Source organism: Epinephelus fuscoguttatus, linkage group LG13 (genome assembly GCF_011397635.1).
Source record: "Epinephelus fuscoguttatus linkage group LG13, E.fuscoguttatus.final_Chr_v1".
Classification (NCBI taxonomy): domain Eukaryota; kingdom Metazoa; phylum Chordata; class Actinopteri; order Perciformes; family Serranidae; genus Epinephelus; species Epinephelus fuscoguttatus.
In genome coordinates, this window is record NC_064764.1 from 6883756 (window position 1) to 6904110 (window position 20355).

Below are 20355 nucleotides of genomic sequence, written 5' to 3' on the forward strand. Positions count from 1 at the left end.
ATTCAACCAAAAGACAACAGATGAAAACGGAAGAAGAAGGATAAGGTACGTAAGACAAAGTGGGTTGGAAACAGAAGTGAACCATCTTGCTCTTAACTGTCTCATCTTTAGCTACACATGCTAAAGTCCACTTGTGTTTATACGTGCATGGATTGCCAGCAGCTGCACAGAAGTAAGTGCTGTGTTGGTGTTTATGTACAGAAATCTGCGAATTACGCATTTTCCCCGTGGTACAACACCAGAGAATGCACTGCACATGTCAATGCTGAATGATCGTTCAGTGTAACGCAAGTATGACATACTTTATGGACCGATTTTAGATACATGTTAGTTAGTTTTCTCCAGCTTGGACTTTGAACACGTTTGTAACTGTCAGCACTGATAAGGAGCAACACTACTCAGAGAAGTGATTCCCATTGGCTGAACTGGACGACAGTATAAAATGTCACATGATCCTGTCTAGATTGAAGTCCTTTCATCATCCTACTTATGTAAAACATATTTCACAGAGATTACCTTTATATTTCCGAGGTTCCCATGGGTAATTCTCTTTATTTAGGGGTCGGGTTTTTTTTCGTTAGGGGCACAAACAACTGTTACTGTATTCTATTTATTGATCCCATGGTAGAAGGCAGCTCCACAAACTGTCTGTAGATGGCATTATCATTAAAGCTATTCATTTTTTTTTTTGCATTTTGAATGAACAGTTGTCATCCAGCAGTTTATGGTTAATGGTAGCCTTGCAATTAATTAAAAAAAACTTCATATAGAGAGGTAACAGTAACAGCACTTTTAGATAGGGAGCAAATTGTTAACAGTAGCTACCATAAGATGATGATACCAGAACAAGTGAGGTTGTGGAAGCAACACCTCTGAGTGTGTTGGTTATGAATTCAAGTTTTCATTTCAGAAGTGACATACTTTATTATCTGTTGTCGTGTACTTAGGGGCTGAAAAGAGCATTTTCCTAGCTTCATTTATGTCCTGATACATTTGGCTTTGAGTGGAATAATATATATATGATTGGCTGTTCAATAGCTTTTGGTTTAACTGTAGTCTGGTCAGTGAACTTCATATTTCATTCCTGTATTTTCAGCAGCAGCTGTGGAAGAAACATGGCCTCAAGTTCTTTTGGCAGAAGACTGGTGGCATGTCTTCTCAATGTTTCCGAGGCTCGCAGAAAAGACCTGGTGGAGACTGTGGCCAAGGCAGCCTTATACAACACCGAAGGTGAGTGTGATTATGTTTGTATTGTTTGAAGAATTTAGGTCTGGGTATATTCAGTAAAAACCAGAGCCGCAATCACCTATTAAACATTGGGAGGGTGAGGCTATTCTCGATCTCCACCTGGGGCCCCCTGCAGAACGCCTGACCCTTCACTAAGTCTCGCCCCTCAAATGTGGACTGGCCAAACATAGCACAGCATCAGCCAGCTCCAACAAGGATCCAAAGACTACACGGCTGTGCTCCATATCATGCATATATAACATGCAGTTCACTGTGTACACTACATAGTTACTTCTGTAATGCATACATTTTGACAGGGTAGTGTCATCTCAAAACAAACGCAGCTGTTGTGTACTTAACATAGAGTCACAAGATGTGATAACAGTCACAAGATATGATGCACACTACTTCTCTTCTGTATTTAGCTATGTATTGTAAAAAATGAGTGTGCTTTCAAGCACGTAATGAATGTCAGTGGCTGATACCTGCTGGCTCCATCATCAGCTGATCTACTAGGTTAATGATAGCTATGACTGCTGTTATAACCATAGACTGTATAATTTATGCCACAACACATGTAATGTCAATGCCTGATGATAGAATGTGCCACTGTTAGCTAGCTTGCTTTTATCTGACAACAGTATAATATTTGTGAAAAATCCACATGTATGTTAGTACAGTGCTTCATTGTTCACTGCAGTAGTTGGCTGTCATTCCACAAGTTCAAAATAGGTTTGTGTTCCCACCCGTTTTATTACGTATGCAAAATAGTGACCATTGAGGGTGAGAAGTATCCAACGTTCCACACTCACCTTTTTGACCATTAAGCATGAACCATCCAGGTACTTACAGTGCACTGCATTTTGCCATACTTCCCAGCATGAATGCACTCATGCACTTAAAAAAATAAGTATGAGCACAGAAGTATGTGATGTGAGACACAGCAGAAGTTAACTGTTAATTCACAGGCTACTATAAAACCCAAAGGAGCCTAAAACCCCTAAAACCAGTGATAAGACAGCTGCCTGCCTTGTCACGGCTGGAATAAGCACGCATTTACCATGCCCAATTGGGCCCAGATTTGGCAACCACCAGTGGGCTAGAGCCTGTTTTGGAGCTGGCTGCCATTTTGTTCGGCAGCTGTGTCTCAGCCAGGATAGGCCCATGTCTACCATACCCAATCAGGTCCACATTCAGCAACAATTAACAGGCCAGAGCCAGTGTTGGTGCTGACAGCCATTTCATCCAGCAGCTTGGTCTCAGCCAGGATAGCTCCATGTTTAAAATGGTTCATTGGGCCAGGATTTGGCCAGGAGCTGTTTTGGTGCTGGTCGCCAATTCATCCAGTTGTCGTTTGCCAGACGGAATAGGTCCGTATCTGTAATACCTACATCTGGGCCCAATTTGATAAGATTAAACGGGCCAAAGCTGGCTCACATTTGACACCATGGAGCTGGAACACAGCTGAGTCAGCCAGCACTCAGCCGTGGCTACCTGAGAGCTAACCTCAGCTTAGGGACAAATCTTCCATATCATACTATTCTCCAGTTTCACATTATTGAATTTTACTGACACCACCAGAATACCCTGTGATGATACTGCAGGACATGTTTTCTGGTTTTGTGATTTAACTATTAAGCCCCCTTGGCAGTGAACTGACAAGACTAAGACACCTTACCGAAAACATAATTTTAACTTCTGTACTTTTATACAATAATACATCAGGTGCTAGACGCAAGGGGACCACAGTGCTGAACATCTTCAATGACCATGACTACAACCGGTCTGTTATCACCATTGTGGCCAGTATCGACTCTATCAGTAAGTATGCGCCTTTTACATTTGTGGGGAAATATCATGTTTTACATTCATTCCTGCTCTTGAGGGAAGAATAGAGTCAGTTACTTGCTGCAGCGGTGCTTCTGCAGCAGGGATTCAGTCTCTGTCCGCTGCTCTCCAATCCTCTGAGAGGGAGTAAAAAAATCCTTTAATAAGCTTTGTCAGGGATTTAAACACAAAAAATTCAGGATGAACATTTTTCTGGCAAAGATCACAGTGAAAAGTTTATCTCATTGAATGCTTATTCTGAACATGACCTTCTGACAATGCAGCCCGAGCTGTCGAGGTTTACAGTTGTTTGTCCTACACTCACTCCTGAAGACAAATAAATTAGCCTAATTTGCCCAAAGTCACCAAATCTTTTATTCTAATCATATTGAATTCAGTTTTCTTTAGGCTGCGATCAGCATTTCTGCTGAAGAGAAGACAAAACATTAAATTTAAAAAATGACTGCTTTCGATGAAGAGTTTATTTTCCTACCCATCACTCCAGGACTTTGCTTTGACTATATGTTTGATGAATTGTTTTATATTGTTTTGCTGTACTACAGGGGAGGCAGTTCTGTCTGCATGTGAGAAAGCCTGTGGGCTGATCGACATGAGCACTCACACTGGGGTCCACCCATGTATGGGTGCCGTCGACCTTATACCCATCTACCCCCTGGGGGAAGAAGTGGGAGTGGAGGACTGCGCTAAAGAGGCGCAGGGTGAGATGCCATTTGAGCATGCGCGCGCGCGCGTGTGTGTGTGTGTGTGTGTGTGTGAGAGAGAGTGCACTTAGATATACATCCCTGTCTGTTGACTTGATCCCATATTGTATCTGTACATTAGCTTTCAGGGCACAATCATTACTTGTGACAAAACATCTCAATCATTCCCTGCTAGTTGGTTGCATTACAGGTCATACATAATGTCTGTCCCTCCATGTTAGCAGATGGGGCATGGGCCAGACTAAAAAAGTAAATATATGTTGTCCAAAGATGGTTGCCCCCTTTTGCAAAATGACAGGATGTCAGGGGACCAACATTAATGATATTTATCAGTACAGTAAATGAATTGCTTGTTTTTAACCTTTCAACGTTTGCTGTCCTCACTAATCTTTGCCAAGAGGCAAATCAGTCGCAGCAGCCCCACACAGGTCAGATGTATGCAGGGGCGTTTTCCAGGTTTTGAGGCAGTTGGAGCTTAACATGGACCTCTCTCAGGGTGTCCCCGCAGGGGCCTACCGTGGTGCTTTATTAATGTAAACAAGCTGTATTTTGAAGCTTTTTAATGCACTTTGACACCTTATTTACATTCAAAGCTCAAAAAATCCCAGTGTGAATCAATTTATTTTCATTGTGAATTAAAAAATGGTTGATAGGGCACCTGGCACCCTCCACCATAAGTTGAGTATCACTGGTCTATGGTGTAAACACAGGCCTGCCCACAGAAATGGCCGTGCCCTGGAAAAGGTCCAGTGAATGGGCCCTCCCCAAATCTGCTCATATCAATCCACCTCTTGGCTAGTAATATCGGCATTAACATTAGCTTCCTGGCTATCTTTCACCTCTTCAACCTGGCTGGGAGCAGCTGTCTGAAACTGTTGGTCATCACAATATTATATTTTTTAATACAATATTATTTTTCTTTCTTTTCTGGCATCCCGATTTATGTGCAGGTCCTGGCATAGCAAGGAAATCCACTCCAACGATAGCTAACAGTTAGATTAGATCAGCATCAGATTTCTTAGGTCATGTGGTCAGCCACCCGTGGTCAATTCAGGAGAGAGGTTTTAATTATGAAACAGGCTACTTTTAAAGCAACAATAAATATGATGTTTATTGTTGTTGTTTGAATAAGTAATGGTGAATATTTGAAATAAAATGTGGTTATCATTGCGTATATTTAGGATTAACATGACTATTGCTGCCCCCCTCCCCCGAAAGCTTTCCCCTTTTTATCTCGTTATAAGCGGCCATGTATATACATATATATACTGTAATGAATTCATCCATAATGGCTATAGGAATGTATCTGGTGGCTGATGATGTGACATCCTCAGCTTCCTGAGCTGTTGATCAGTTTCAGTTTGCCAGCTGACTTAGCAACCATGTGTCAAGCAGTAACCCAGCATGTGTGCCTGCATGCCTGACATGTGCACTCTGTATACTAATCTGTGTGGTGTGATAGCAGATTTATAATCGGCAAACTCACTAACAAGCACTGTATTTATGCATGTGTGTAATGAGCAGCCCGTGTGTCCATATTTTTTCCTCTGACTACACCCCCTCAGGTGTGTTTTGTCTGTCACGCTCTTATTGCTCTCGTGTTTCTGAAATAGTGTGCATGTGATGGCACACGCTCCATTTACTGGTTAACTAACATGTTTGTATTCTTGCTGGGGCTCAGCTGTGGCTCAGGGACTCACAGAGCGGGTCCAGGGCACCAGTGCCTTCCTGTTTGGCTGGGCAGACTCGCCCCTTCAGCGGGGGCTGGCACAGAGGAGGAAGGAGATGGGCTGGTTCAAGGAGACGCCAGACTTGCAGGCAATCAGGCCTGACATGGGACCGCAGCCACAGAAACGGTTTGGTCTCACAGGTGAGCCAGAACTGGCAGGAAGTGTAAGCTGAAATTGATATGCCAGACATGCATGTGTAAATGTTTGAGCCTGTAAGGAAGGTTAGAATGTCTCTTTGCCAGGATTATACAATGCAGGTGACTTTGTCTCTGTATTTACAAAACTATATTTGTTTCAGCTCGACCACAGGCCACCTCTCTCCTCTATGTGACCTATTAAAGGCCAAATCTAAACTGGAAAAAAATTCAAAAGTGCTGCACCTTCGTAAAATACAATATTCACATGGCATATGTATGTTGAAAAAGTAATTAGGTGCTCTGATCATTATTCCTGTCCATACTGACCCTGAAGCTATCCCCTCTCTGCCCGACTGCAATGTGAGAAATGGGTAACCTCAGTCCACAGTTCTCACTCTGTGGAAAATGTTTTCTAGAAGTATCCCACCAAATGAGATATGTGCAAAAGCACCTGTCTAGTTAGCTGCTATACAATGCAGTAGCAGTCGAGGTAACACTAAGTTCACAGGACAAACTATTTTGCCATTAACTCTTTATCAAGGCTGTGTTGCTGAAACTAACACTCACAGATTTATGGGAAACACACTGATATAGCTTAGTATTAACATATTAAAGGGATAGTTTAGATTTATCCATAGTCAGTGTATGACCTACAGTAGATATCAGCTGGCACACCTTCAGTTTGGAGAAGCAGGCTGGAGTCCAACACAGAAGCTAAGCAATGTATTGCTGTGGATGGGGGTCAGCAACAAAACATATTTTAGAAAATTAAGTAAAACAAGCTTCTCCTAGTGCACAGCCATGGGGACAATGTCTTGGAAAAAAGCATTCTGAAGTTCAGCTGAAGCTGATGTTAGGCTTCAGCAGTCTGAGTTAAACAAATCACACTGGTACTTTTCAAAGTCACTCTACAAAGACCCCTTTTTTGTCTCCTTGTTGAGCTGTGGTTGACCCACATTAGCTTCAGCTGAACTTTAGGATGTACATTTTCACACAACAAGGACTGCAGATTTTTGACCTTCAATTTCTTACCATGTCGTCACACTAGGACCCTGTTCAGACTTTAAAATGTGTCTTTGGCAATAGGATCACAAGCTGACAACACTAAATACAAGTGTAAATGACCATGTGTTCTGATCACTCAAACCACTTGCGGAGGTGGTCTGGGTCATTTGACCACATATCGTTTGTTGCTTAAACACTAATGGGTCCTGATGTGTCCTCAACAAGGACAACAAGCAGATATGTCATCAATGCAGGACATAGTTGTTGCTTTGGTGACACTGTGCCAACGCTCTATAACACTATGGAGAGGTCACTGCACAGTCATTATGAACACAAGGAATGATTACAGTGACCAAACACTGTTTCAGTGTACATATGACCTGATTATAACAAGACAGCCTTATCCTTTCAAAACAGGTGCTGGTGTGACCTGTCTTCCATTGTGTTACAGTCTGGTACTCAGTGCTATAAATTTCTTAACTTGAAAAAAAAAACTTTGGTGTCATCCGAAGATCTTTCTAGTGCTGCGTCAATAGGGTTTGGTGCTGAATTTTTTGTTTATCTTCTTAAAACGTAAACTGTGTCAGTCCCTAAGTGCAAGAGCATCTTTCCATACCTGCTGTTGTTCTCCAACGGGTTTACAGGGAGAAATCCCAATTTCTCCATCAAATGTAGCCTCAGTAGACTATGATGCAATGGAACAACACATTTTGAATATTAGCATTTTGATGCAAGACTAAAACTTTTTCTTCACTAGAGAAGGTCTTCATCCCTTCTTTGTAATTGCTTACTCCTCTGCTGTTGTTTTCTGCAATATCAAAAATGAATGCTAATTTGATGGAGTTGTTGAAAGTAATCCTGGGAAAGAAAGGACAGCACTCGCTGAAGAAATAGCAGATGACACTAAGGTGCACTGGGTCTCACAAAGACAATCAAAGACAAAGGATGTTTAACATATTGAAAGTGTTCTCATTTGGCTGATGTCCTGCAGGGGTTGGGGCTAGTCCATACGTCATGAACTGCAATGTCACTATCGACACCCAGGACATAGCCATGGGACGAAGCATCGCCAGAGCCATCAGGGAGTCAACCCCAGGGGGCCTGCCCGGGGTGCAGGTACTGGCTTTGCCACATGAGGGCACTGTGGAAATCGCCTGTAATGTGGAAAGCGTGAAGGGGAGCCCACCTGGTCACCTGTCTACCAGTGAACCATGGCCGTGTTTCAGCATCAGTGGCCAGGCGTATTGTCACGCTCCAGCTTCCCTCATCACAGCGAGGGTTGCAGAGTTGGCAGGGAGGCAGGGGGTCAGCACCAAGAGCACCGCGCTGGTGGGGTTTACCCCCCATGAATGCAGGGGCCTGGCAGAGTTAGCACTGTCTCAAGGGATTGCTGAGTTCTGGAGAGAGCAGAACAGGATCCGTATGTGAATATAAATTTTTGCCTAAACCAGTGAAACCTCACTCAAAAGTGCCTCATCTTTGTTTGATGTCAGTTCCATGTGCATTCTGTATTTGTTAAGCTCTACCCGACTCTGTTGCCATTGATTACCTTGTCAGACTTTCCACTGCAGATTTACCATTCAGAATTCATAGGTCATTTTGACTCAATAGGTCTTTAATTTCACACAGAAGAAAACAAGAGCAGGTTTTTTACTTTTAGCGAACTGCTGCTAGCTGATTTAATCAGCTGTAGGCAAGAATTAGCTAATAGTGTGCTGCATGGAGGACATTTATTTGTAGGCCAGCGAAGTCACCAGGGTTTGATACTTACACATTTTTTTATCAGCATAATTTTCACAAATGAACACCACTTTCATGAATTTTGAAGAGTAAATGCAGCTGCCACAAATAAATAGTTAAAGTTAGGCTATAAATGAAGTACACCATGGCCGCATTGATTGAGCATCTCCAATACAACAAGACTAAAGCTCTGTTAAGCGTGATGACATTTTGTAGTCTCATGAAGCAACTTGTTAGCAACTGTCTTTTTTAGGACACATAAAGGCTTCAAAATTAACAAGTGGGTTGTTCACTGACCTACAGTATGTATGTCATAGAACAAAACGTAAAGGTCTCTTAAGCTTGTGTTAACCACAAATCCTACTTCACGCATTTAACCCAAACCCTATTAAAAAAACAGGCGAGGGAACCAAGAGTGCTAATGCTAGCTCATTTCCGGGCTTTAGGGCTCATTCCTGGACCACTGTTAGCTGACAATAACTGTTGTGTTGGCTGACAGCTCTGTCTTCAGCTAACCTGTTTTTAAATGCTTGTAAAAGAATCTTAGATATACACATAATGGCAATACATGTTAAAAGACTGACGCTAACGCTATATGTCTCATGCAAAATGGGGTCCATGTCATTGTTCCGACATCCTGTTGTTCCAATATGTGATTATGCTAGGCTATACTGTATTTGTGTACCATAGAGGATCAGCAAACGCAACAAAAGTAGGCTACTGGTCGAGATACAAGTGTCATAGAGAGGAGAGACTGAAACACCATAACCTCCTGTTATTAACTCTGGGGTCAGGGTTGTGAGGGGAGCTCTCCGCGGTGCTGAATGGCTCCCGGCGGGCGTATTTCTGCCTTGATGGTGCGCCGCAACCGGCTCTGGGTCAGCTGGGAAAGGCTTGAGGCGAAGCAGGCTCACAGCTTATGTGTTTGCCACTTTCTTTTTCATTTTAACCCACACCATGATCTTTTCTTGACCCTAACCAAGTGGTTTTTGTGCCTAAACCTAACCAGACCTTAACCACAGGGCATCATGATGATTTCGGAACAATGGGTTTAATATGGTCGGAACAATGGGATGTTGGACCAATGGGATGTTGGACCAATGGGTTGTTGGACCAATGGGCAGTTCCTGCAAAAATGTTGCATCCTCTCTAGTTAATGAGCCAGGTAGAAGACTTGGAAACAAGGGACAGTATTCCTGTATTCCAAGGCAGAGCCAGCAGCTGTAGTATTGTAGTTGGGTATAAATAAAAATGTAACATAGCCCTGTTTGGGTACTTTACCAGCCTGTAGAAAAGCATGCTTAGTCAGCCACCCACAGGTTAGATTCATGCTTTTTATTGTGTTTATGTTCAAGCAGTATGTTTAAAGACAAACCAGTGTGTTGGAAAATGTTACACTATCTTGGAGAAGTATGGCTGGGACTGGTAGAGTGTAAACTTAGCTTTTAATAAAGACCAGGATAGAGCTGCTAATGTTAGCCTAAACTCTCATATAACAGCATCTTGGCTCCCACACAGTCAATCAAAAAGTTTTAGTGTAATGCTCATTTGATTGTTAACAGCATTGCACCAAAAGGAATAGTGTAGACTTTTTGAAGTGGGGTTTCATGGGGTACTTATCCACAGTCAGTGTATTACACACATTAGATGTCAGTCTGCACATCCGCAGTTTGGTGAAGCAGGCTGGAGTCTAATACAGAAGCTAAGCAATGAACTGCTGTGGAGGGGGGTCAAAACGCATTATAGCCACCTTAAAAAAGTCCCACCTAAAGAAATCGATATCAGTTTACTTGCACCTATATTGAGAGTATTTTCACCATTTGACTTTTCTGTCAGACAGCCCTTTCCAATGCAGAAGCTGTTAACAGCTTCAGTTGTGTGACTTTGGTGAATCTAAACTAACCACTTTAAACACCAAAGTCTCACAATAACACAAACAAAATCACTGATCGAGGCAGTGGTAGAACAGGAACTCCTGTGTTCAGCTGTGTTAAATTACGATTTTTCTCAATTGAGTCTGACTTTGAAGAGAGCAATAGAACTGCATAATTTTCCTGCTGGAAATCACTGTCTGACATAAAGTTGAAACAGTGAAAATATCTCAATATATTGTATGCTTTAACTGATAGTGTTTTTTTTTTTTTTTAGGTTTGTTGTTGACCCCTCCACCACAGTACATTGTTTAGCTTCTGTGTCACACTCCAACCCGCTTCTCCAAACTGGAGGCGTGTTGAATGACATCTGCTGTATGTAATATGCTGTCCTTGGAAAAGTACCTCATACAAGCCTCCTTAAAAAAATCTGAACTATCCCTTTAAAATTAAGCTTAACTGGAACCTTTGACCTGTTTACTTGTTCATTGCATTTCACTAAATTTACACATGGATTCATATTTCCTAACGTAGATCTTAATATCACTAGCATTGATTAAGATCACTAACAACTGCATTTATAGCCATTTCAGTCTGTTTTTTATGCACAATTGTGTGTGATAATCTTTCAGAAATATGACATTAAATAAATAATTCTTTGATTAAATATTTTTCCTGGTATTACGTTTATGAGGGGGGCATCAAGTTAAACTGGGGCAATATATCCACATGCTCTATAACACACCTGTCTGCTCAGTGCCTTCCTAATCTGACACTTGTGGCAAAAGAGAGCTTTTTATTTCTGAAATTCTTCCCCACCCAGCCAAGAACAAAACCATAAATCCCAGCATATCGTCCTCCAGGGTGGAATTTAAATTTTCTTATGTGTGTGTCATTTCCTGTTTGGAGCAAATGGGACACTTGTGTTTACTGATGAGTCTCTGCTGATGAGTCTTTTCCCATCATTTTCCACCATCAGCCTTACCATGCATGACTCTGTGGGAGAGTCACCATCTGTGTGTGAAACAGCTATTTTTATCACAAGTCATAGACTGAATCTTCCAGAAACATCCAGCGCTTTGGCAGCCTTTCTATGAACATGTTAGTGTAAATTTAACCAACTTGTGCATCCCAGTTTGGAAACATTTTTTTTTAGACTTGTTTACCATTGAGTTAAACATCTTATAAATTCTACACACAGCCTGAGCTCATGATGCACATGATTAACTATTTAATAGCATAGAGGCGAATTTGGCCACAGGACAGGTCAGGAATTAACTGGGGCGAGATGATTCCACTCATTTCTTACATAAGGCCAGTATAATGCATTGAATAGCAGCACATTTCATGGAGTAAGGAAGTATAGATTTGAGTCATTAGGTAATAACAACTGAGGCTATATGGTAGTGGCACAAAGGCAGGGTCAGAGTAAGTTTTTAAAGCTAAATATATGCATCATAAGATCATTTTAAACCATATGTACAGAACATTAGTGATTCCAGAGCCAATAACTGGCTTATCTACATGCAGAGAGTGGGAGTTAATCTGTTAAGCTTTACGCACAAACGGAGGTAGTACAATTCACAAAATTTTCCAGTGAGATTGGTGTGCCTCTGAATTCACTGTCCTTTCATTATGTTGTGTAATTTTTCATTTTTCTGCATTTGAAGTTACGTAAAGTCACCCTCTGAGGCAGAAGCTGTGCAATTTTCATCAATGTGTGCACGCCTCTTTGGATAAGCTCTCTTACTGCGTGAACATTCACCTCTTTGTATGTCATCCAGCTGAGGCTCTTAGTCACACTAGCAACGCAGCCGTGCAGCTTCATTTCATGCGTACATACACAACTCTCTCCCCCCCTTTCACACACATACACACATTCTTTCTCTCTCCTTTCTGCTGTCTTACTCTCTCTTCTGCATCTAGACACACATGCATTTACTCTATGGATGACACACACACATACACACGCTCAGCCTGCCAGGCTTGGGAGCATCAAGGCCTAATCTAGGTCACAGCATAAGCCCAGAGGTATCCTGGTCTCCACAAACACAGACACACACTCTCGTCTGCACGCACGTTTTTAAATTTGCAAGTGAAATCACGTCTTGGGTATAAAATCCATTTTGACTCAACTAATTTTCCCTCAGCTAGCAGTGAAAAGCATTTGATTTCCAGTTTGACAACAGACACACCTCACTTCCCAGGAAAAAGAGGACAATAAATAAAACCAGTGAATTTCATATTTTCCAAAAATCCCCTCCCCATCTTCTCCATCCACCCCCCAAACAGCCTTGTTGGTTATGTGACTAATGGCTCTTATGATTGTCACAAGGCCATCATTTCCTTCATTAAGTGCACTTCCTGCAGCAGATCACTGAGTTAATATCCACTTAAGAAACATTTTCCCACTAGAGCCTAAATCTATTTTTGTGTGTGTGCAATCTGCTTCACTGAAGACATGGGTGTTCCTGCATGCTGCTGCAGTTTATGTGCATCCTTGCTGCAGAAGCACCATAGGATCCCTTTGATATGACTTAGCCTGACAGCATACCATCCAAGATGCGACTGTGTGTCACAGCACAGAAATAGAGGAGCTTATTTCTTTACATCAGTCTGCAGCCTTCTATAAATATTCCAAAGCTCTATGTTCTCTCCCTCTCTTTCTTTTTTCTTTCCTGCTGCTTTCTCTGTTCTCCCCCCTCCCCTCTCCCTTTCTCCCCCTCTCTGTTTGTCCATTTATTTTCCTACACACTCTCTGCCTCCCACATCCTCTCTTCCCCCATGCTCCTGTCATACAATGTGGAGAAATGTGTCTCGTCTGTCTAGAAAGAAGCAGTTGTATTAAGCGGGAACAAAAACACGCGTGCTGCATATCATTTCTGAGCCTGTAAGGTTTGTTTTCCCCCCTTGTGACAGTCCTGCAGGGCTGTTTAGTAAGCTGACAGTTATATTATCATGCCACATATAGAAATCACCTCCTCTTCCCCTTCCTTACTTTTCTATCCTACAGATTCCCACTAATCAAGTACAGCGTGACGGTTAATCACTGCCATTAATCCCATCTACGACTGCTCAGATGTTTGATTCAAAAATAGGAGCATTTACAAGGAAAAGAGGCCAAGCTGATTTTATCTAAGGCAACTGCCAGTTAGACGCTGCTGTGCCCAAAATGTGAGCGCACAGTGCCGTCCTCCCTAACCTATCAGTGTGGGAAGTAAGCGTGCCACCTATGAAGTCAGCAGTCCCCAACCCCCACCCTGAACACATGTTCAACATCCTCTGGGCACAGGCTGAGCAGAGCACTGAGACACAGCTGAGAATTAGGGAGAGAGAGAGAGAGAGAGAGAGGGAGAGGGAGCAGTGAAGTGGAAATATGGGTGAGCATCACAGAAAGACAGAAATAGAGCGATAAAGCAGTGAATTAGGCAGAGGCAGCGAGAGGAGGAGGAGAAAAACAGTCTTTCAGTGAGGCGGTGATGCTTCGTGCAGACAAGGTTATTTTCTCGTAGCAGAGAGCTCTCGTCGTGTGCGGATGTGAGAACCTCATGGATTTGCTCCCGCCTGAGTCTCAGCGGAATTGATTGCATCTGGATCCAAAACAACTGCAGACGGAGGATGCGACTGTGGCTGGATGCTAGGATCCATGTGGGCCTGTGACGTCTGCACTCCTCTCTGTGGCTACCTTCTTCCCCATAAGGATGGCTCCAGCGGCACTGACCCAGATTGTGGAGTCCTGGCTCTTCGCTGTGCACTGCTCCTCCGGTGGTCTGTGAATGTGATGCGCACGAGGAATGCTCTACACCTCGGCGGTGACCGCTCAGCCCGCTGCCTCTGCTGACATCTGTCTCCGTGGATACACACAGCCACTGGCAGGGTAAGGATGCACTGCTCTGACTTGCACGCACAAATGTCAGGCTGATGGGTTCTGTGTGCGCACGTGCCTGCGTGTTGTGTGAATACATTACAAATCGCTGCGACCATGTAGATCCAATTTCCATTTCTCACACGCGTGGCTTCTTCCTTTTGAACATATAAATGGAGTAAAAAATATTTGGATTTCTGTCCACAGGCTTCTGACAGTACCACAGTGTGGCTATGCTGATGATGCCATATTGTATGCATGCACTGTGCAGAATAGCTCCATGTATAATGTATGACCAAGGAGATATCATGGTGAGCAACAAGTAACTGCGCTTCCCCCAAAGTACCAAGAAAAGTAGGCTATGATGGCACAGACAGAGAAGACCTGAATAAATAATTTATTGAAGTCTTTTTGGTTTCTGAAAGCATTTGGCTTCTTTTTGCTCGGAGGGAAAAATGGACACTAGGAGATTTAGTTATTTCACACTGGGAGAGATAAAGCAATTTCATTCAGCTGGATCCCATCTGAACTGTTCTATTAAAGACAAATTTAACCCAGTGACTTCCTCCTCAGTCCGGTCATTTCAGGTCAGCTTAGTTCAGTTCGTTTTAATGGAGTCCAGCATCCTTAATAAGTCAATGAACATGTTCACACCTGGTATTAACATGTGTTTCGGTGATCCAAACATAAGTGGACAGTGGAGACACATCGCCTTTGACACCTCTGTCGGTCACGCGTCTACAGCTGACCACTTTTTTCAGATTTCGTTATCGTCACTTATATTAGAAGGTCAAAGGGCCCCGTGCACACTTGTTACATTCACACTTTCGCTAGCTGCTTGCTAGTATGCTCACTTGTCACATTAGCAGTTGTGTCAGTACAGCTGGAGATGTCGCTGTCAGCATGAAGAATGACTGAACTGCACTTCTATAGCACTTTCCTTGTCTTCCAACCACTCAAAGCGCACACATGTCACATTCACCCATTCACACAGACAGTCACACACTAGTCGATGAGGCTACCATACATGGTGCCACCTGCTACTCAGTAACCATTCACTGCACACCCATGGAACAGCCATCGGAAGCAATTTGGGTTTCAGTAACTTGCCCAATGATACTTCGACATGTGGACTGGAGGAGCCAGGGATCGAACCGTCAGTCTTCAGAGTAGTGGACAACAAGCTCTACCTCTGAGCCACAGTCACCCCAAATTCAACATTCTCCTTCCACAGGGCAAAACGATCGACAATCATGCAACACTTCGTCCAAATCGCTGTAAACTGGGCAAGTCATAGAGTGTGAGCACGCTGCATGAAAACAACCACCACGTCCTGCACTGATGACGTAGTCCTAGCCGGGCACACATCAGCAAGCATCAGCATTTACACTACAAAAGATATGGTGTCATATAGGTGGTCATTTACACTTGTTTTTCGCTCTGTCCATTTGTGATCTAATGGTCCAAGATGCATGTTAGTATCAGGTGTAAATAGGCTCAAGACACATCACAGATGAACATGTCTTCTACCACAAGACTAAGTAGTGGATGTTATTTGGTCTGAGACACATCAGACACTTTGATCAGATGTCAGACAGAGGTCAACAGGGTAACAAATAGCAAATCTGTACTAGCATAGGGTGCTTACTTTAGTCCTTTTACTTGCAATTCCATATCTCACATTTTCCCTTGGATTCTGATTTATCAGCCTGAGAAGGACATTTGTAATTCCAGCAGGTTTATGTAAATGAATAAAGGTACATTTATCACAATTTAAATTGAAATCTACTGAAGGAAGGGTTTGTTTTACATTGGCCAGTAGTTCACACTTAAAGCCTGGTTATGCTAGAAAAGAACTAGGTCATTCAACATGTTGTCTATCTACATCAAAAATCACAAGAGTTTATAGTTGTTCCAAACTGCCTTATTTAAAGAGGTGTAAAGCTGGCTGACATAGAAGTAGGGAGACGTGACATCCTTGAAGTATGGGAAAGAATGGCGCACATTTTCAGACAGTCATTCACAGTGTTGCACTCAGTTTTAAGTGAGAGAAATAGTTTTGCCAAGACTGAAAAAAGAGAGTGAACTGAACAGTAAAAATCAAAACCCTCCCAAAATAAGGTTTTTCCCCAATTCTTGAAAATGGGTGCAATAGATTCCCCTAAATCCTACACACTGGACCTTAGTTTTCTTCAATTTCAATTTGTACTTTTTAGTCAGTTCTTTCAATATGCTTTCACATTAACTTTTTACAGTGTTTAATAATTGCCTTGCGATTCTTCTAAACTGCATTTAGAAGGAGTGCTTAATTATTCCCTCTTGGAGGAAGTTATTTGTTTTAACACCTTAGATACTCCAAACTCACCTCTGAAGACAATGACATATGCCTACATGAATCTGCATTTCAAGTCAATGAATACTTGTCTTAATCGGTGTAAGGCCCAAATACCAACATCAATAATCAGAGAATATAATGTTTGTTATGTTAATGATGATACTGCTAATGCCACTTATGACTTATTGCTGCCATTTAAATGCCAGCAGCAACTTGAATCCAAATGTGGCCCAGATTTGTTTATTGTGTAGGTGTAGTGCTAATGACAGCAGTACAAACAGCAGTGGCTCCAGTGGTTACTGTTGGGACACTGGTTATCATGCTGTTGTAGCTCAACAGAAATCTCCAGCAGAGAGAGTTGACAGCAGAAGTGGCTCAACAGAGAGTTGAAAATGTGATGGTTGTGAATTGCAGTGAACAACTAGGCCCTGTCCCTCATGGCAAAAAACAAAAACAGAACGACCTGTCACATTATGACAGTTAGTTTGAAAAATAAGTGTTTGTTAATTCGCACAATCCTGCCTCTGTTACCACTGAGAAAACTATATTACTCCATCTTTCCACCATTTCTCCTTTATATATCATGCTACTATGAGTCAATTGCCTCATTCAGGAAGAGAAGACATCTGACATTATTGTAGCAACAGGGCTGACCTGACCTCAATGTAGAAAAGGTCTTTAAACAGGAGTGGATGTACAGTAGCTCTGGGCAAGGGGATAACCATTGTCTGTTGCTGCATCTATTCCATGTTTGGTGCATTGAAGCAGATAGTCTAATGCATTCGATTGGGAGGCTGGATGATGGCATTGTGCAGCCGCATAAAAGGGGTCAGTGGTAGCCTAAAGGTTAAAGAAAGGCTTGCACAGGGAGGGCTGTTGCTTGAGTCTCCATACTGGTCAGGAAAACATGGGTAAGTGGTGGGTAATGTGCTCTTTCAGAAGCCATTGTAGAGAAGTCTTTGGACCTGCAGTAATCAATAGTTTTGAAATGAACATAGAATCAAATTACTTTATATAATATCAGAGGGGTCAATTGTAGTTCCTAGGAATAATCAGTGATGCTATGGAGATATTATTTTTGTTTCTTTTAGCCTATTGCTCTGATTTTAAGGTATGCAAATTTATGCTATGGATGGTATGGTCTGATTCGCTCTTATCAATCTCCCTCTGTTTAGCTACCATCCAACAAAAAAGCTCAGATTAAGCCACTGTACCCTACTTGCCCATCACCAAACATGGCAGACAAACTTTGCAACCATAAGGTTGAGCATCTTCAGAGGTGTTACTTCATTGACAGGGATTCCAACATGTTCTCATCCCCACTTGTCAGATATTGCTGCTTTGTCACTGGACTTTCACGTCTGCCTTTGACACACTAGGTATCTTCCTGCATCCGTTGTTGACATTTTAGGATGCTGGGTCAATTTACACTTGTTATGCGTTGTGTCTTTTAAAACTACACTTCAGTTATTACAGGAAATGTACAGGTTCTGCTTGTTAGATGCATACAGTCTTTTTCAAAATAAAATTACAACATTGGACACCTCGTATTTTATTTCCTTGTGCAACATAGCACATGGTCAGGTTTAGGCTACAAACACATGTGGTCAGGTTTAGAAAAAAACATTATGGTTTGGCTCAACATTCACACGGGAAGTGAGCGGTGGGCTCCTGGGTGAAAGTTCAGGGTTTGTTGGATTGATCCCCTTCCTGTCCTCCACTATGGGGGCTTTCCAGCTCCCTAAATTGCGTAGTTATTGGCAGCGTTACAGTCCACCACTGGCTGGTGCAATTTCTTAACATCACTAAAGTTTCCTTTGTGCATCAGTATTTTACACAGACATCCACTGACATAGTGCTGGTGTTTGATGACTTTGGTTGGTGGTCACTGCATCATCAACTGCTGCCACCTGGTGTGGCAGCAGCTGTCTGCGACAAGTGCCTTTGTGCGTTGTATCTAATGCCCATTTGACTGACAAAGCGGCGGTAATTGCTGAGTTCGGGATGAGAACATGCTGGGGATTCCCTGCACACAGTCCATGAATATGGAGGTGGCAGAGCCAAAATGGTGCTAATTTTGCTAACAATGCTAACAAAGGCTGGCAGAGCCAACAGTGATAACCTGGGGGGGACTGGAGGTGGGCGTTATGCTTCCTTGACAAGACCGTCCTGCCAGTGTTGGTCGAAATGGTGTTATCAGCAGTAACCACTGAGCACAGTGCAGAGCGGCTGCAATTAGTTAGCCAGTGGAACATAAAGGCAGAGACTGACATGCACTAACATGCCATGTGACCAGCCAGGCTACAAAAACAAAGAACAGAAAAGCTCTGATTGCAACACACACGGCAGAAGCTTGACTTCATGCTCTGCTCAGGATGCAATTACACCAGTGTATCTTTAGCAAATAGTCATTTGCTGCCAATTTTATGATCTGAATGATTAAAGATAAACAGATATTTTTCTTAAAAGTTTTACTTGAACAAAACAGAGCTAAAAGGATTGCTTTTGTACTTACATTTGTCAGGTTGCCAGAAACATTGTTCCACTTTTGCTCTGAGTCTGTTTGATTTGTTAATATTCTGTTGTTTGCTAGTAAGTTAGCTGATTGCTTACTAGAGTGTTATAACAACCTCATTAGCGCGTGAAATGTTTTTGCAGTGTGTCTGCTTATTTCGTTGTTTATTTTTTTCTGCTCCCAAAAACTGCTTAATACAGATGATAACCATAACGTTTGTTCAGCTTGTTGAAAAACAATCATATGCAGGCTATGCTTTTGTATGTTGAAGCATAACAACTTTACCAACTGGTAAGGTTAGGCTTAATATTGGTCAGGAGTTGGAGGGCTAAAACCAATTGGTGCTGAGCAAAAAATGCACAATGGGTTTATAGCCTATAAGAACTTTGGTGGCTGTAAATGGCTGGCTGTTTGATGTGAATATTGGAGCTTGAACCATTCTCTATATATTGGGCCAAGAAAACAAAACCATGAGCTAAAAAGGGCTAAAAAGCTCAGTGGTGCTGCAGAGTTGGATGATAATTAAGTGTGTGTTTTCACTGTGATGAACCACTTTGATTGAGTGTTAGGATAAATATTTTTGATAAAAGTAACTTTTAATTTTCTTTCCATAGTTAATTTATTATTATTATTATTATTATTATTATTATTATTATTATTATTGTTTAAAATGATGAATTAGTTGATGGTCAAAACACTGCTTTAGGGGGGTTCCCAGAATGGCAAGAGAAAAATTCTGGACAAAATGTAAAATGTTGGTATTCTGTGGAATTACATAAAGACCTCAATGAGCAGCAGAACACATAGATCTACTCTAAAAGCTAAAAGTTGAAGATGAAATCATGGAGTTGAAAAAATCCTTGGTTGTGCATGCTGGTTAGTTTGTGCAGATGGTTCAATTTTGGCAAAGCTCAAATTTGATTATGTGTTGGGTTTTTCTTTTTTCTGGCAAAAGTATTCCTTGCACATGATCTGCACAAGGACCATCAGAAAATTGAAAATCCATCAATAATTTATTTTTTTTACAGTTCCTGGCTATGATAAATGGTGTAGTTTAGGCCTGCCTGTGTGTTAAGAATGTTTTCTTGAAAAATCAGCTGTAAATTAAATTCAAAAGACAACCATTTCAATTTGTAAGCCCCTTCCCTTTTGCACCACCCTCTCTCCCCTTATAAGTAAAAAACAGTCCCTTAGTACTGGTCTCCTCTATGGGTTCAGAGCAGTGGTTCTCAATTAGGGGTCCTTGAGGAAGTTCCAGGGGGTCCCCGAAAAATGGGGAATAGTTTATTTTCGCTATTTAATTCACTATAGAGGTGAATCCAATGTGAGTAAGAGTTATAAAAGTGACTATCCTGGTCATAGGTTTTACTTCCTCCATGGT

The 20355-nt window shown here is 42.0% G+C and overlaps 2 protein-coding genes across 7 annotated transcripts in view; both read left to right on the forward strand.

Moving 5' to 3' along the window:
• Positions 1-104: 104 nt before the first annotated feature.
• ftcdnl1 (formiminotransferase cyclodeaminase N-terminal like 1) lies at positions 105-10889 on the forward strand. 5 transcript variants are annotated; one of them, XM_049593460.1, is made up of 6 exons: positions 105-172; positions 1100-1230; positions 2953-3048; positions 3618-3773; positions 5458-5646; positions 7640-10889. In XM_049593460.1, exons 2-6 carry the CDS (start codon positions 1116-1118, stop codon positions 8074-8076), a joined length of 993 nt encoding a protein of 330 aa, XP_049449417.1. In that variant the 5' UTR covers positions 105-172; positions 1100-1115; the 3' UTR covers positions 8077-10889. The 5 variants fall into 5 exon arrangements, with proteins under 5 accessions (XP_049449417.1, XP_049449415.1, XP_049449416.1 ...); XM_049593458.1 differs by having other exon boundaries at positions 128-172; positions 1097-1230; XM_049593459.1 differs by having other exon boundaries at positions 157-291; positions 1097-1230.
• Positions 10890-13532: 2643 nt separating this feature from the next.
• The window catches only part of LOC125899270 (nck-associated protein 5-like), a 122955-nt gene continuing 116132 nt past the window's right edge, over positions 13533-20355 (forward strand). The window contains exon 1 of one of the 2 annotated variants that reach the window (XM_049593429.1): positions 13533-14136. The gene's annotated coding sequence lies outside the window, so the exon portion shown is untranslated. The remainder of the gene's footprint in view (positions 14137-20355) is intronic. The other variant, XM_049593427.1, reaches the window with a different exon arrangement.

Bases quoted from the DNA above. Each gene is read 5' to 3' on its own strand.
- ftcdnl1 (XM_049593460.1), top strand. From the start codon at position 1,116: ATGGCCTCAAGTTCTTTTGGCAGAAGACTGGTGGCATGTCTTCTCAAT. The intron at 3,774-5,457 runs GTGAGATGCCAT...GCTGGGGCTCAG, and splicing joins CTGCGCTAAAGAGGCGCAGG to CTGTGGCTCAGGGACTCACA. The intron at 5,647-7,639 runs GTGAGCCAGAAC...GATGTCCTGCAG, and splicing joins GAAACGGTTTGGTCTCACAG to GGGTTGGGGCTAGTCCATAC.